The sequence below is a fragment of the Achroia grisella genome, unplaced genomic scaffold (assembly GCF_030625045.1).
Source record: "Achroia grisella isolate CSIRO2021 unplaced genomic scaffold, CSIRO_AGI_Agris_v1 utg640, whole genome shotgun sequence".
In the NCBI taxonomy this organism is placed as follows: Eukaryota; Metazoa; Arthropoda; class Insecta; order Lepidoptera; family Pyralidae; genus Achroia; species Achroia grisella.
The window spans coordinates 4,712,587-4,732,093 of NW_026712977.1; the positions used below are offsets into that span (position 1 = coordinate 4,712,587).

Below are 19,507 nucleotides of genomic sequence, written 5' to 3' on the forward strand. Positions count from 1 at the left end.
GAGAATCGTGATAAGTATGAATGAAGTAATTAATTACAAGAATAGACACATGAATGTAATAATGTATAGATATGAGTATAATTCATTATTAATAAGTAATAATTTTGGTATTAATAGGGCTCCAGTGAACAAGCACCCGCCTCTCCACAGCCTTCAGTGGACCGTCTTTCTGTGACGTGGGCAGACCCTGGGAGCATGGCATCATCGGGAGTCAACCTGTGCCATCTGCCTTCTGAAACTGCTATCAGCAACGAAGTCAAGTTTTCACCTTCCGCGGGTGGTAAGTTCAATTCTTTTAACAATTGTAGTTATTACTATATATATACATATTAAATGCGAGAAGTCATAAACGCGCGAAGTTAAAGTTTTTTCAAACATATTGAGCAATTTTTTGTTCCTCAAGAACATAGGTACTAGAAATTATTAGAAAACAATAAGATAATGAAATAAGTTTAGTCGTTGTCTAAACAATTTTCATTATATATATATTTATCACGGTATCCTTGTCGTGTCTGGACGTATTCTCGTAATATCGTTAAAATTTCTGCTGTCAAGCGTCTCCACAATGCACATTGCTGTCTATAAATTAAAATCATTCTGCTTTGCGAAATTTGCGAAATCTAAAATGCGTTTATTTATTATTTTATTCGAAATCATACAAACCGCTATCTTATCGTAATTTCATTATTAATAATTTAAATGTATAATTTTGTGTGATGCATATAAAAACTAATTTTGATAATCATGACTCCTAAATTAACTGCTTTCGACACATATGAGTCATGTATAAATACTTATTATTTGCTATTACGAGCATTTTGTTATAAGAAGAGTAATTATTTATTGATGATTATACTTAGTTTACTTCTCGAATATTAACGTTGTTTATAATTTCGTAATTCTGGTTTGTTTATTTATCTATGTTTTATTATGTAATATTATGTTATCTGTGGTTTTATAAACTGATTAAATTCAAAATATCTACCGCATAACTGTTTTTCAATAAATGCCAAACGAACTCTTTTCTTAACCAATCGAATTATCTTAAAATATTATTTACTTTTATTTACTTACGTATTATTTTTTTCACAGTTAACTAGTATTCGTATTTTCCATGTTTATTCTACCGTCCTACTGTTGTCATTGTATGTAGCGATTTTGCTATAGTTAATGAATTAATTAAGATTAGTTTTTTACTAATTAGATGTGTATCTTTGCAATTACACAGAATTAAAATTAGCGCTACCTACTTGTACATATACACCTATAAAGATGCAGACAAGCCAAATCATAATAGTTGGTACTCTCTGATTAGTTTGTCATTATTTAACATAAAATATCTGAAAAATTCAAAACATAGTTTACTATTTTTAAATTATGTGTTAAGAAAATAGTTCATATTAAGACGAAAATTAAATATTAATGAGCATCAACTCTGAACATTTTTACTTTCAATTCTGTTAGACAAAAAAAAACATTAGTTAGTTACTTAATTTTCGTCATTCACTACAATAAAAAATATTTTACTACGATCCGTCTGAGAATCTTATCTATGAGATAGTTGAACTTCAAGTTATAAGGTAAAACTACGATTATGATATTACATACCTATACTTTGCAAATCACAAAGGGGTCGATATTCAGAGTTTGAAAATCTCTTCTCTGTAATATCTTGTTATCTAAAAATCTATTTTTATATTTTCCAACATTATTTCATCATTTAACAACATTTCTTCTAACTAATTTAAATCGATCATAATTATGGGTTATAGGACACTATTAAAGTTTGCGTGAGATACAAACTTATTTTGTCAGTCGTTCTAAAATAACCACTTAAAAACTGCCGACGGCAGTAAAAAATAATTGATGCGTTTTCGGTAACTACTTTGAGTAGGTAGCGAATAAGATAAAAATGCGCATAACAATTTCTAAAATTATTATGCTCAATATTATTTTACATGATTCCACATCATACAATCATATAGAAGGTAGAGATTAATGGCCGCTGCAATACAGTGCTTAGTATAACATTAATTTATTGAAGTAGGCTTTACAAAAAGCCTTCTGTGTGGATATCTCAAACCTTTAGTTTACTTTATACAGACTGTTTATAGAGATTCGGCAGTGAATTTACAGAACAGAATGCATAACATATAAATGAGGGTTATCGCTTACTATCAGGTGAAGGTATTGTGTTTGTCATTCGAATTGTATTATATAAAAGAATTAAATAAAATTGGTTTTTAATTTTGTCCCCTACGTTTTGTTCAGTGTTGAGTGCTCAGCCATGGAACCATTAACGTTCCATGCTGATGCTCTGTGATATAAATACACATAGACACATTTAGAGAAACTATAATAGCAACCGTAAATAAATTGTACCTTGTAATTCATAGACTAACTCTATGGTATTTAATTTACTGTAGACGTTACAATATGAAATTTAATATTTTTCCAGTAATAAGAAAATTCTATTAGTAGAAATCAGTTTTCTTGTTAATCTTTAATGGGTAGTTATATATAGATATCAATTAATTTAAGTTTCCAATAGACTCAACACTGAGTTAAAAATGGATAAAATAATCTGGAACCAAATGTACATACCTCATGTTGGTTCTAAATATTGATTTAGATAACACTTGTTACCCTCGATTATTTTTTAAAATTTCCAATGGCAAATACTCTTATTTTCCTAAGAATTATAGTATATAAATATTGTTTGCTATTTTCTATCTAAAATCACAATATTTGAAAAATACTTTGAGTGGCGAATGTGTAGATATACGTGCCGAAATTTGAAATGTCATTCAACTGAATTCAATAATTTATCCATGTAATATTCTAATATTATATAATATTCTTAAAATAATATTATATTTTATAAAAATATATATTTACTATCTCAATTCTATGAATATATATATTGTACTAATTATCAATTAAAGCGAACTTCTTCTGGAACAACAACAGCTGGACGGATTCGAATTATTTTTAAATAAACTATATTTTAGATATTAAATTATGATAATAACTGTATCACGTAGACAAAATGTCATAGATAAAAGCTTGTTTCTATATTATAATTGTATATCCCCAGACGGTTCTGAAGACGAGGACTATTCAGCCAGTCTTAGTGCTGTTCTGCGGCAACGAAGGGCGAGCGTGCGCCGATCACGGAAGGGGCGAGTGAGGCGTCCATCCTCGCCGTTCTTAACTGACGAAAGTCGTTCCAGAAGACGTTCCTCTGTCTTTACTACCAGCTCTGGAGAGTAAGTATATTCTCCAAAAAATATTACGTTTATACACCACAGTGTTGTAAACATTAGTATCAATATGATCATTAATAAGGGGACGCATAAGCATTAGGCATTTTATTGTGTCTGTCTATCCTAATGGGAGACGTGCATGTATATGTATGTCGAAAAACTTGTACCGCAACTTACATTTTCCTTTCTGCATTACTGTAGGAATCTTTCAACTTTTTTCTTGACAAAGTTAGCATTAGATATTAAATCAATATTAGTGATATTGCATATCAGACAAAGAGACCAAATATAAAAAAAAATATATATTAGCCACGGCAATATAATCATATGTAGTTTACTTAATTTTGTATTGAAAATATGGTCAATGTACAGGTCTCGTTTACGAATTTATTATAGATATGATTTAAATTGAAATGTATGTAATTCATACATCTCAATTCAAATTATATCTATTCCTATATGCATACAGCACAGCTATATCTATGGAGGATGGACAATCAGCCGTGGTGACTCAAGAGCAAATCTTCCAGAACATTCACCTGCACAAAGAGGTGCTAGGTTCCGTGAAGCAGCAGCCCCTTGGTATGAGGAGAAAGCTCAAAATTGTTCATCAAGTAAGTACTGTAATCAATTCTTAGTGGTCTTCCATATTTTTTTTCCGTACTGGATCGTTCGTATTTCACAGAAAGCAAAAGGTCGGTTAGAAATATTAAAGACTATTTTTTATTCGAAAGTTTCTATAAGTCATTCAGGGTTTGCAGTTGCAGTTTGATTAGTAGAATCAAATTAAATTAGTAAAGAATTTTTTAATTATCTTTGGTTGTTATGATTGGAATGGATATCACTAATGGAATTGAAAAAAACATACAAATTTCCCTCTTGGATTATCGGGTAGCTACCACGACCCTACTACTAATCTACTCCGATTTAGATTGTTCATTTTTGTCGACTAATTGATTGAATTTTCAGATTTATGTCATATTAATTTAGGCACCTATAAAATTCTTCGCTACTGAAAAAAATATTCCGTTCTTGTTTACAACTTCTTATACAATAAGAGTAAAAATCAAGAAATTGGTGCACTTTATACGAAATTGTCGTTTAGTTTTAGCGAATATTAGAAGAAGATCTGGTTATAACAGTCGACCTATATAAATAAGACAATGGAATTAAAATTTCTTGATTCTATGCTGTCAATTTTATTTAACCAATTTATATTATAGGCTAAAACCTACATCAAGAGGCATGAAGGTCAGCTGCAGGAACGACTGGCACAATCAAAAAGCACCAGGGATATCTATGCACGATTCAATATATTGTTGGCGACAGTAAGCCATTTTGTTTATTTAAAGTATCTATAAAAAAATGTGTAAAACTCTACAACACTGTATAGAAAACTTGGGATTCAGAGATAAAGAAAATGGTGTTATATCGCCAATTTTTTAAAATTAAACCTTGTTTAAATTTTTAATTAAACATTGTAAGTATGGAGATATATTCTATTCTAGATTTAGTCATAGTTATACGAAACTGTTAAAATGATCAATTAACAAAATAGAACATAACAGATTTCCAAGTAAACTAACAAAAAGTATCAACTATCACCTACATTAACGGTCATTACGTCGTCTTGCCAGTGACAACCCTCATGTATTGCTATTTCTGAGAAAATATTAAGTAGCAGACAGAAAATCCTTCAAACGAAACTCGAGTCCGTCTTGTTAAAATCATTAGCTTGTTACGGAACGTTCTCTACGTAGTCTTTGGTTGTGTCATTCTTTCAGTACCTAATTACGTTCAAAGTTGGCTTCATTAAGACTACCTAGCACGTGATTTTTCTTGATAAGTACCTTATGTTCCTAATAAACTACTATCGTATTACACATACCATAACTTTATCCAAGATGGTCCAGTATTGATAAGTGTCGATGTTGCGGGGAAGGGGGTTGTAGTAATGTGAGCTGTTGACCTCATTGCTAGCAATGTCAGGTTGATCTCCACGCGGTTCCCCCTAGAAATAATCTTGATAAACTCCTAGTAAATTCGTCACGATGTGCTAACTGACCTAACCTCATCTTCATCTTATCATCCCCGCCAGCGTAAACCATTAGCGCAGTCGGGTGACCCATTAAAAAAACTTTCGATATGGTGATGAACGCAATACTGGATATCCACTTCACAGGGTACATTTCGGTCAGGACAGGGCTATACCGCCGTCTCTTGGATTTTTTTTTATTCGCTTCATTGAACACTCGTCAATATAAATTTACTCATAAAGCATTTTTCGGATTTTAGATGTCGAGATTTGAACTCACGTCTTGGGTGTAAATCGAGGTAGTAACATACTAGGATACGATGCTTTAACACAATTGTATTTCATTTTCTGTAGAAATGGCAACAACTAAAACGTGAAGCTGCCAACACGTCAAACCTTCTTATTCCCTGGGAGCTGCGTATCAAGGAAATTGAATCCCACTTTGGTTCAGTCGTCGCATCCTACTTCACATTCCTTCGATGGCTGTTCTGGGTCAACTTGGTCATCGGTTTCATACTGCTGGTGTTTGTTATAATTCCTGAGGTACTGATACCTACCTATATAATTAGTTATTAAACCGCATATAATGCATAAATTTCACATAAACTAATCATTATTCTATTATTATTTCATATATGCGTTAGTCATTAGTTAGTTAGTGGTATTTATAATATAGGCCACTAAGTAAATAAATCTAATAAAAACTTTGTACCACATTGTACGAAAATTGCCCAAACGGAGTATGAAATTTCACGCACACATAGTTTATATTATATAAGAAGGAATGCAAAATCCTAATACATTAAATCAATAAAAAAATATTATATTACATACGTTGTATTGACATATACAGGCAAGTAAGTATAGTCTTGTGTAATAGATGTTTAATAATGTTTCAACTTATAATTTCAGTTCATTATGGACGAATTTCGATCATTGGGGGACCACTAAAATAATAAAATATATAAATCTAGAATCTCACGGAACGAGAAACTAAGAAAATAAAGCAGGAAATCGGAAAATTTCAGAAAATTTAACGACTATTTCAACTTTGTGCTTTTTGTGACAGTTCGCGCCATTCATTAAAAGATAGTGCAACGTCTGTCGGACAGTTAGCGTGATATAATAATTGTAATATACGTTCACAGGGTTGTCTAACTTGTTCATAAACAAGCACTTTAAAAAATATTCATTAACATACATAATATATAAAATGAATAAATGTATGTTCTACAATTTTAAACTAATAATATAAAACGGTATATCAGATTAAATTCCGAAGGTCACGGCTTCGATCTAATGCAAACATCTGTATTTTGTATAGAAATGATTAATTGTATTAGTGTAGGTGTAACCGTTTTATATTATATACTAGCGAAGTGCCTCGGCTTCACACGTGTTGAGATGATGTATGGATTTTTTAATAGGGTTTAGGTGTAATAATATTTAAAATCGATTATTTATTTTAAGAGTCGTAATATGGAATACTAAACAATGGAAATCTTTTCTCTTTTATACAAATCACTTTTTTTATTTAACTGGAAATAATGGCAAACAAGTTGACGGCTTCTTATAAGTAGTAGCCATCGATTATATACATAAATAAGATCATCGTCAATAGGAGACATCGTCATTATAAGTGAAGAAGTAAGATGTAATAATACCTCGTACCGTTCAACCTAAAAACATCTTACAAAGCAATCTACTTGGCCGCTGACAGAGATGAAAGCTTGGTAAATACTTAAATTCCTTTTTATTTATAGACATCTATTAGTTGCTAAAGATTCAAAGTTTAAATATACGTGAGCGATTGAATAATACGATGCACATTAAAGAATATACATATGGTGACACATGCTATATATAGCATACTGTATGTTAGCATACTTAGCAGTATTGTATTATAAATTACATCACACGTTAAGAGAAGTGCGGGGTAGGGGGGATTCACAAAGTGTGATTTTATAACTTGTAACTTGTATAACTTGTAAGTCACAAACTTCGTAATACTAGAACATAGGACCTTTTCCATCCTGCTAGGGGGTACTAGATTTTATGACATTTATACAATATAACAAACATAATTTTAATTTAGATAACATAATATATTTATTTATATTTAACTATTAAAATGTCAATTACAGAGTAAAAAATAATGGAATTGGTGTGCCATAATTTATTGATAGTCTCAGGATGTAACATTAAAAATGCTTGCAGTACTTAACAGCTGACCCTCAACAAGACGGCTCAAGAAAGATAATTATGGAAGAAGAACGTCGCAACGCCACCAACCTGCTCACACTCTGGGAATTTGAAGGAGTCCTGAAGTGTTCCCCAATATTCTATGGGTATTACAGCAACATCGAAAGGCCTCAGTACTGGATGCCGTTAGCTTATTTCTTAACAGGATTGGGGGTGTATATTTATAGCTTCGTCGCTATATTGAGGAAGTGAGTTTAAATTTAACTTTATGGGGAACATATCCTTTTTATGTTGTAACGGTTAAAGGCGTATATCATTTCATTTAATTGCCATCTTTGTAGTAATACAGATGGATTCTTTGATATTAACTGGACACAGGTTTTTTTTAAAGTACTTTTAAGTACTAATGCGTAGCTAATAATAGAAATTATAAAAATTACTGTACTATACGTAATTTATCAACATATGCTAAATTGTGTTAGAAGGTCTATAAATGTACATGCGTAAGAAGTGCTGCCACAACATTTTTAAATAATATATAATAAAAGTTAAAAACTTTTATTATATATTTGATGCTTTTATTTATATTAAAAGAAGAAAGTAGGTAATGGCTAGATTAAAAGACAAATGCCACTCCATCAAAAAAAATATACATATTTCCCTATTTTATAAAAAATGAGTATGAGATATATAGGATGCTCACTTTAGATTTGTAGATACTTCTTAAAATGCATAAACATAGATGAAGTGCATATTCTATGTGCAATACGATGAACATTAAAATTGGTTGTACTCTTATATTGTGTGTAGATTATAACATTTTAAACTCAACGCTTGTACATTTTCAGGATGGCGGAGAATTCACGAATGTCTAAACTGTCAGAAAAGGAAGACGAGTGTATATTTTCATGGAAACTATTCACCGGGTGGGATTTTATGATTGGGAATACGGAGACTGCACACAACAGAATTGCTTCAGTCATATTGGGCTTTAAAGAAGCACTTCTTGAAGAAGCTGAGAAGAAGAAGGATTTACGGAAGTAATTCATCAGTATAATTATTAATACTAATTAATTAAGATATTTTATGTAATTGTAATAGCAAATAAGTTGACGGCTGACCAGATGGTAAGTGATAAACGTCGCCTGTATACATAAACAACTCTAAGGACATCACATTATCATGGGGTATCGGTGCTATTACGGAGGATTCAGATGTCATATCTATTATCGTTAGAGTACTGCTTTATCTTACCCTTTCACTGAAATACAGCTTACAAAGCAGCGTTTTAGCTGGTGAAATAGGTCCATATAGGTACCTACAACCACGTACCCCCGTAAAAAGTCCTTTTACAAGATCCACTTCTTTCATGTTACAATTTCACGCGATGACATAATGTCTGTACTGTTCACGGATCTATATCCACGAACAGCCGTATCCGTGCCGATGCCCTGTGTATACTTACCATCTGTTGCGCCGTTTGATTGTTTGCCATTCATTAAAGGATAAAGTACCTACCTATAGATAAGTAGCCAGGAATTTCGTGACTAGTTCGTCATATTCATATTTCAGTACAATTAATTGTAACGGAATTAATCAAAGTAATATAGATCCATTGAATAGTGAAATGGACTTCCTCAAAGTAATACAGAATTTGATCAAATATGATTCGTCGTATTTCTGCAACGATAGAAATCTAAATTAAATGACTTTTATTACATAAAGCATTTATTATACATATTGTTCAATCTGGTCAGGTTGAAACACACGGGACATGTTTAAACATTTTTTTATTCGGATTCCCTTCCAGTTGGCGCATCATATCACTACGAGCGTTAGTAAACATATGTGTAGTCATACTGCTAGCAGTGTCGGCATATGCAGTTGTAACCGTTGTTTCGAGATCTGACGATAACCCGAAGTCCCGGAGTTGGTGGAGAGAAAATGAAACGACCATCGTGGTTACCCTAATATCAATAACATTTCCTGTATTCTTCGAACTTTTGGGTTTTTTGGAGCACTATCATCCCAGGAAGCAGTTGAGACTGCAGCTTGCAAGGTTTTTCTAATGATTTTGAACTATTTATCAGACAGTGGCCTCCGAATATGAAATAGCATCCATCTTTTAGAGAATTCAATAGTACCACGGACGTCCCGTGATCACAGGTCCCTGTCTCATGGGTTGCTCTGCCTATGTACTACGGTCCACATACATACCACAGCTACATTCATATCACCACCATTGTACACCTACTCTTTAAAACGGAAACTTACATAGTTTACAAAGCAAACTGGTTTGCGGCAATAGTTGAATTAGAGAAACCCGCGCAAACGATTTTGTACAACGTGAAACTCTGTACAAAACATAATTGAGTTAACAACAACGATAAAACTTCACAGCAGTCTTCTACTGAATCAATCGCCCCTTTTCAACTAAAAAATAGTTTTTCTTTATACAGTATCATAATACATACACCTACTTAAACTAAATAGACATACTTAGGACAACAATTTGGATCTGTCAATGAATACCATTATAAATTTTTAGATTAAATTCTAATGTAATTATACGACTATATGAGTATGAATGTTTCTAAGAATTTTATACGATATACATGTATACAGTCTGACGTAATATTATACAAGTGCAAATAAAGTATGACTCATTTTATGGTTCCGTATGCGAATTGATGTAACAGAACACGTAATTACGGATCTATTATTTAGGATTCATAACAATACTTATATATTTTACTTATATCACTCTTATATCATTTTCTCTAAGTAATGGTGGTCCGACTGACCTATTATAACACACATATAGGAAAGGTTTTAATGTAATCCAAAATGTTCCATGACTTTCAATGGATAGGTATAAGTATTCTAATAGCTGTGTACAATAAGAAAAAAATGCCATTCTATCTACTACTTTTTATTAGATACCGTCCTTATTTATTCCTTATCTTTTCTATAAAGAGGAGAATAACCGAACAGCACAGGCAATTTTTATCTACTTTTATAAGTAGTCTCCTAAGATCCATACATATAAACATATAAACAATACAACTTAATCCGATACCAACGACAAAATTTTAATATGCAAATTACGGAATCCTTTATCGAGCAAATCTCCCATACGCTTTTAGACCAGTTATTATTAGGTAAAATCAATGTAAGCGTAAGATTATATTTTGTTTGTGCTATTTAAAGGATCCGTGTTATTTGCGATAATGTGCTAATCGATTGAAACAGTTTATATTGCGTCGGGTTTATTGTTTTCAGCTGTCATATTCGCATAATGAAAGGTATCAAAATTTAAGAAATTAATATTATTATTATTATACCATTTTTTCTTAAAACAATTTGAATTCAAGTTAATCGTATTTATTTCCTTGTTTCAGGATTATGTTGTTAAATTTGCTCAATTTATATTCTTTAATATTTGCACTATTCAGCAAGATTGAAGGTATGAGTAATGAGTTAGATTTATTAAAACCAATTCTGAAAGTAAATGCAACTCTTATATCTAATAATACGCTAGATATTAGTGAATCTATGGTTATTAATATACCCACGGCCTGCCACGAAGAAAGAGTCTCTTGTGAACCCTGTAATATCATTCATACCATAGATTTAACAAACACAAATAATATTAAATCAACTCTTTCTCATACTCCTTCTAATACTCCAATTTCAATCAAACCCACTTATAAAAATATTACTGGAAACCATTCAAGTGAAGTTAATCAAATAATAACTAGTAAAAATGTAACTATATACCCATCTGCAGAGAATTTAATTGAAAATGAAAGAGATAACGAAGTAGTAGAAACTACAATGATTAATATTATAATGAAAGAACTAGAAAGGTTAAGAAATATTAGTGGTCTGAGTAATTCCGAAGATGATTTAAATGATCCTACCTCATTCATATATGATTATGATTATAACTATAATGATACTTTATCTACTATTGATACGTCGACTATCCATGATTACATAAATAATTTTACTTTAAGTGAGAATAATAGTAATAGTTTTATTGAGGGAGTATCAATAAATACCGAAACCTCAGTTAGTGATTTAAATCTAGACCAAAACATTTCACATAGTTATAATATGTCCGCAACAACGGAGTTTACTGATTATTCGTCAGACACTGATGCAACTGAATCATATACAAGCACATATTATGAAGAAGACAGTAGCTTTCTAAATATTAATAATAATGAATATTCGACTATAAATCCAACGGCCGATGAAAAATCTACTAGCTATGATTCAACGACTACTTTCAATTGGTCAGAATCTACTATTTCATTCACAGATGCTACATTTTTTGATAATACAACTTACAGTTCAGATGTTGTTTCGACTGCTACTTTTGTAGATATGCCTATAATTTGCCCAGAATTTTTTAATTGTACGTCAAATTGTGGTGGACATAATATAACACAAATATTTATTATATCCAAATGTATAATTGTGGAAAGAAAGTGCTTTAAGACAATTTGTGAAAAGTTAGAAGTTCCTTTAAACAGTAATAAAACTAATGAAACTACGGTGGATATTGTATATCTTGACGAAAAAAACAGAAAAATGTATAATTTAACAGTAACGACTAAGAAAAAACTGTTAAAATTATGTTGGGAAACAATGTTTGGACAGGAATTAGTAAAACTGACAATGATGGATTTGGTAAGAAGAATAGAAATGCTAGAAATCAATAAAGTTGAAAATTTTATTAAGAATACTAACCTTGTTTTGTTTTTTCAGGTCTTTGTGTTATTAGGGACTCTGTTTATGGATTTTTTTCGCGCTCTTTTTGTCAGATTCATGAATCGTTGTTGGTGCTGGGATTTGGAGAAAAAATTCCCAGAATACGGAGATTTTAAAATAGCTGAAAATATTTTACATTTAATTAACAATCAAGGAATGGTTTGGATGGGGATGTTTTTCTCACCTGGCTTGGTTGTTTTAAATGTTGCTAAACTAATGATTATGATGTATCTCAGATCTTGGGCAGTTATGACCTGCAATGTTCCCCACGAAGTAGTTTTTAGGGTATCAAAAAGTAACAACTTTTATTTAGCATTATTACTCACAATGTTATTCCTATGCGTGTTACCTGTAGGTTACACTATAGTATGGGTGAAACCCTCCTGGCATTGTGGACCTTTCTCTGAGTATGAGAAGATATATTATATATTGACAAATAATATTTACAAAATACTTCCAAAATCTCTCAATTTTGCTTTAGAATATATCGCTTCACCGGCAATAGTAATTCCTTTATTGGTTTTGCTAATTCTAATTATTTATTACTTAACATCTTTAACGAATTCACTCAGAGAAGCAAATAATGACTTAAAGGTTAGTGAATTTAGTAATACTCTATATCTTTTCTATAATTTATACTGCACTAGCTACTCGCCCCGGCTTCGCACGGTTGTAAGTATTAATATATTAAAGATTTAAGAATACATAGGGACGGACAGACAGCGACAGCGACTTTGTTTTATACTATGTAATAATAATAATGATTAGATAGAAGCTATGAACATATTTTTTAAATTGGAATGATTGAATATTTCAAATATTTCTTCTGTTAAACACGCATTACAGTTGTATGTAGGTTTAAACAAAGGTTAAAAAATATTGCATATCCTTTTAGAATAAGTATGATAATAAAAATATGTTTAATATATGCAATATATGAGATTACTATGTAAATATAAATTTGTGTATACACCAATTTATTAAAATTTTAGATTCAATTACGCCGAGAAAGAACTGAGGAAAGAAGAAAAATGTTCCAGTTGGCTGACACTAGAAGGAGAGTTGGTTCGTCAGCTATGGATAATACACCATTTTCCAGATGGAAAAAAGCCTTACCGTCCCTACCTCTCAGTAAATCTATTGACTCCGATGATCGTAAAACCATAACCGTAGATGAAACCTCAGAACCAGGAAAAATAGTTAAGAAAAAAGGTGCTTATACAATTTTTTGTTACAAATACCGATTATTATATGTATATATATGGATCTATATATTTCGTAACTTTTAGAATTTATTTTACAATAATTATTATTAAGTAGATTTTTTCATTAATAAAATATTAAATAAAATTTAGTTATAATTATTTACATATATTGCGTTTTCTTTTATTTTAGGCAGTATATTTGCAAAAATAGTTGGTATGGCTGTGGATAAAAAACCTGATATAGAAACTGTATCAGACACGCATGATGGTGTTAGCCCATCTTCGAATAACGTAGATGAAGAAACTGATTCTGACTTTCACGAAGCATTACCGAAAGAAGTACTAAAAATAAAAGACATTATTTTTAAAAATACACATATTAAGAAGAGGAGTACTGTTGAATTTAAAGCACAAATGAAAACAAATGAAACTTCAAATTTTCAAATAGAGGAAAAAACCCTAAAGGTAAAGTTAGAAAAAGCTGATGACCGCACTGAAAAGAAAGCAATTTTAGAAAAACAGAAACTAGATCGTATGAAGGGTGAAACTGTAAAGTCAAAAACAGATTCTACGGAAATACCTGAAGTAATATCAAATGTTGATAGAAGATTAAATAAGAAACAAACTTCAGAAACTAGTAACCAGTCAAGACAGTCTGATTCTATTGGATCTGTGATTCCCGTAATAACTATAAGTACAACGGAGAGTGATGAAGAAGTATTGCAATCACGAAATGAAAAAAATAATAAGAAAGAAGATGATCAAGATTATGATGGAAATATAGAAGATTGCATGCAGAAAATCAACAAAAGAAGTTCAGATTTAAAATCTTTACGTAGACAGAGCAGTGTGGATAGTATTAATGAACAACAAAAAACGCCAAAAGAGAAGAAATCCGATGACGGACACAAATATCAGTACTCATTATAATCATAGTTAATAATTTAAATAAACTATTGTCCATTTGTTAAATGATATTATTCCCTTAGCATTTAACTTTAGCCTGAATCTATTCCTAATTAGCTAACTTGTATCAAATCTAGGTTCACTATGTTGAGATCGACTATAACTCTTTCTTTACTTGAATGAAATCAATTCGATATATTTATTCATTTATTTATACCTTACTATATTAGCAAAAAGCCAATAATAACATAAGTGAAAATAATAATACAGATCATAAATGGATATAAATAAGTACATAGTGGTATTAGTATATAAAAATGCAACATTAATTTGCGACTATTTTAGTACGATTTTTCTACCTCAAAACATAATAATAATAATTATATAGCTGACTAGATCACTAGACCCAGCAAAGATTTTGTCGTATAAATTAATATCGCTATTAAAAATACGGGTTGATGGAAGAAGGTAAGAAGGTAAAATTCTAGGGTTGTGTGTATTTTTCAAAGCAGAGCAGAAGCAGACACAAAATTTAAAAATATTGTCTAAAATAAAATATTTACGGATGGGTCATCCTTATCATTAAGTGGTATGAAAAATAGGTGCTGGCCGATTCTCAGACTTACCCGATATGCACAACACACAAAAAAACATAAAAATCGATATAACCATTTTGGAGGAGTTCGGTAACAAATACCTCAACACAAGAATTATATTACAGATGTAGCACCACACAATAATATGACAAATATATGAAATAAAATAATGCAGTTGTATAAATATACATAAAAACGTCATGTAATTATTCCATTATTATAAAAAAATAAATAAATCGATAGAGCTGTTCCCAACGATGTAGACCGTCTGTGAGAACTAATATTACAGTAACGTCCATCACACACACAAACATAATATCTGGCATATAGAGAAATTGCTCGATTAAAAGGTGTTACCGAAGCATGGGGACTGTGTATACAGCCATCATTAACGTTATGCAGTAATAACTCCAATTTTATGAACCTATGTGAAGCGAAACTCTTGCCTTTTATTGGTGGATTTGCTCTGCATCCTCTTTCATTGTATGTTACGCCAACATCAAGAAACCTTTTAAAACATCCCCCCGTGTAATTCGCACCTTCGCATTTCATTTTATATCGCCTCCAGTTTGAACGAGCATGTTGATTGACTGCATCAAACACATCGTAGCAATGAGGAGTACTTAACCCGGTTTCTTCTAGGCCACAGTTGTAACATCTTGCAGAAATTGCACTTTTCATGATTATAGGAAAAGGTTTTCTCATTTTTTTAACAGCGGTGTAATTTGAAACTATGTTCTTATGTACTATAATTATTTTGTTAAATTTCTTTGTCCATATATCCCATTCTTGTAGTGGTTTTGCAACATTAATTTCATTTCCAAATTTTAATGTAGTAGTCGTGGGCATGTATAACAACAAGCTGTTCTTTGGTACAGCTGTTGTTCTATTAGGAAAGTAATGATTAAGGAAATTATTTATCTTTCTACTATAATTATTATATCTATCACGATTTTCTGGATATTCTTTAGTTGAAAAATTACGAATGAAGAAATATGGCTTCCAAGTTTTTGTACTAGATGATACATGCCTTGAAAAGTAATTTGGTAAATCATTTCTATGAAATGGTATAGTTGTTCTATATTCTAAATCTAACGTATCAAAATCCTGTGTTGATTCATCAGATGTAGGTCTATACGAATATTTTATCGGTCTCCAATTATATATATTGCTTACCACATCGATATCCTTTTTGGTAAATGAGTCTTTTAAATCGATAGTAGGTCTAAAATCCGTGTAGTACACCATTTTATTATGAGGAAAAGAAGTCAAAAGTTTCATATCGTCTTCATAGTCTTCTGGAAGGATAAGTACCTCGCTAGTCGGCATATAATGATAGGGATTTTTAAGGCGTGACAATAAGGAACAGTATATTAAACACACGTGTATAAGAAAAATTAAATTTATATGCAGAATAGTAGACATAATAAACAAGAATAATATATTGTCAAAACATTCATATCAAAATTGTCACGTAAACTAATGACAGAAAGAAGGGTTCGGATAGGTTTCGATATCTTTAAATAGAGAAAAGTAATATATATTTTCCTTCTAGTCATAGATGGTAAACAAAAATATCATAAAAAACTATTATTTATTTGAATTGACATGTGATTTTCTAAGATAACATGTCGTTTTATGTTTTAAAGTATTTTTTTATTTAAAGTAAATCGCAGTGTTTAATAAGATATATGAATTTAATGCTTTACACATTAAGTACTTTCGTAGTATACGTTTCAAGGAAATACTATTTAATGAAATCTACATTGCTTTAATACCAAACCATGATATCATAGCCCTATTATAGTTTTCGCTATACCTGCTAAGTTTCAAGTCACTAGCACACTATAAAATTAGTTGCATGACAGTTTTATTAATATTTAATGATAATGAAGCGAACATGAAGCTTACCTGCAGTACCAGTGGAACTAGAAGTTTACACGCGAACTTTGCACATGAAACTCTCGACGAAATGTTCAACTAGCAGGACATTGTAATATAACTGTGAGATTGTAACCTCACAGTTACATTACAATGTTAGTGTTTATTATTTCATTTTAATAATAAATCAATAGTTTACTCATTTTCGCCTATCATTATCCAGTTTTCGTAATATATAAATACTGTCCGTATATTATACTTACAAGACTGTAAAGTCTGTCACATTTTTTTAAGCAGCACAAAAAGTGAAAAGCGGGAAACCTACATCAGTGACACTGTAAAAAAATATATCCGTAGAAAATCAATGAATCAATATAAAATGTTTTTAAATAATAATATTGACTAAACATGTGTAAAATAGTGAAGTAATCGAGTTTTTACTGAGATAGTAAATTAGGTATATCGATTCAAACATTATCTTCATAATAATTTTATTAGTTACATCGTTAGGCATGGATTTATTCATGAGAGAATCTGGATGTTAGACGACTTTCCGTTGTTAAATGTTTTAGTGTAGAGATGCAGACATATATCGAACTTTCCTTCGCTTGCTAGTAACGATCTACCTGTGTGAGCTTTGCCCTAGTTGCCTCTTTACACATCCTGCAAATGAAAGTTTGGTGACAGATAGTATTTCTATTTTGTCGCCACACAAAGTATCAATTGAAAATCGATTGATATAAAACTCAGAACATAGAACACTTAACTACTGTGATTCACAAAATAAACAACTGGTTAATGATTACATCAAAAAAACATTACGTAAGTACACAATAAAGTACACATACTCTTGCCTTGATTTGTTACTAAAGGCGACATCGTATATGTAGTATTCGGAATAATATAAGGTTATAACTTTTCGTTGTTAGCCGATTGGACGAAATTGATTGATTTATTTATTAGAAAACTAACAGCTTCCAATCCAATACATAAAATCAACAGTAGGTACATTTCTAGAGAAATCCAATAACATGTTTTCAACACGAAAAAAACAAGAAAAAAAACGAAACGTGGCAAACAGAATAAAGGTTAATTAAAAGTACAAATCAAATATTATATATTTCACAAAAAATAAAAGTAATAGAACATTTACTATAAGAATTATAAATGCGATAGTTTTCATTACACATTAAATAAAGAAAAATGCACTGAAATTTGTTAATCTCTACTGAATGAAATAAGTCGATAGACATGCAGATAATTCAAAAATTCCTTTTTATACTTCGATACAGTAAAATGTGAGAGTAGAAATTATTTTATGAAATTTACACAGATACTTTTTTTATCTAACTATAATTAGACGTAATAAATAGGTATGTAGTTTATTTATATACCTATATTTTTGTTGATGAATGAATGTCTTGTTTCCAAGCTGAACTAATTTAGTATTTTTTTTAATATTAATTGAAGTGAGAGAAAGTTCTTATAAAGACAAAAATGGACAGAATTCCTGGAAAAAGATAATTCCACTACTTTGCTTTTTCGATTGCAAACTATTCCTACATTTTTATTTTAGAGTAGAAAGGAATAGATATCCTATATACATTTTATAATGTAAATAATTAATAGCATGGATGATGACATTATCGAAGTAATAAACAAACGTTTTAATATATATATATATATTGTGATAACAAAAATAAAAATATTTGAAAGAAACATAATAATTATACTTATCATGTAATCAAAACAAAGAAATATCACAATTATATTACAGGACTTTGTTGTGTTGAGTGTTGAGTTGTGACTCCCTATTATGTAAATAAGCTATGTAGGTAAGCTAAGGAATATAAGGCAGTTTTGAGGCTAAAATAAAATAGCAACTAACAATAAATTTTCCGAGACTAACGTAACGTAATATAGTGTAGTTATGTATAAGAACAATACAAAATTCAAGAATTTATCTCTAGAATGAACCTATTTTTATTTATTTACTTCATATTTCTTCAGAAACTGTTTTGACTGGTTTCGTTTTTACTATACGTTGAACCCTCTACAAGTATGTTATCTTGGCACAGACATCTTAATGATATTTTTACTCTATTTGATCGTAAATACAGACTATGCTTATTTAATTTAAAGGACGATTTGTGTTTGTGTCTCTATTTTAACAATTGACCAGAATCTGAAGTTTGTGAGCTTTGTGACCGGAGACGTGAAGCAGTATTAAGCTACATGGCTAATAATTAATTTTTAGAAACATTTACATAGTAAAAAATATCTTAATTAACGCCTAGTGACCTACTTACAAATTTACCTTAAATACAACGTGTATTTACATATACAACAACCAACTTGGTCATCATCACGTCGTGGTCATCTTCACTTGACATACCTAGCAAGTCTACAGTCTACAGAGTCACAAATATATTGTAACAAAAAGCATCTTGGTTTTGTCGAGATTTGAACTCACGACATTCAGGTCTAAGTCGGGGTAGAAACCATAGGCCACGACGCACTCTAGGATGATCTGATCAAAATAAATCTGAACCCCTAAATATTTGTGCACGTCCAGGCGGCGCGTACGCAACCCCTGGCTGTGTGATCATTTCATTCGGCGACGGGCCGCCGCGCGCT

General features: G+C 30.9%; 1 protein-coding gene across 1 annotated transcript; it reads left to right on the forward strand.

The window, feature by feature from the left end:
* Window positions 1-195: 195 nt before the first annotated feature.
* On the forward strand, window positions 196-14,417 carry LOC131849137 (transmembrane channel-like protein). The gene is made up of 12 exons (XM_059199131.1): window positions 196-280; window positions 3,098-3,269; window positions 3,736-3,880; window positions 4,490-4,594; window positions 5,656-5,844; window positions 7,519-7,751; window positions 8,352-8,543; window positions 9,314-9,562; window positions 10,905-12,201; window positions 12,280-12,876; window positions 13,275-13,494; window positions 13,678-14,417. The coding sequence occupies exons 1-12, from the start codon at window positions 196-198 to the stop codon at window positions 14,415-14,417; spliced, it is 4,224 nt and encodes a 1,407-aa protein (XP_059055114.1).
* The last annotated feature ends 5,090 nt before the right edge of the window (window positions 14,418-19,507 follow it).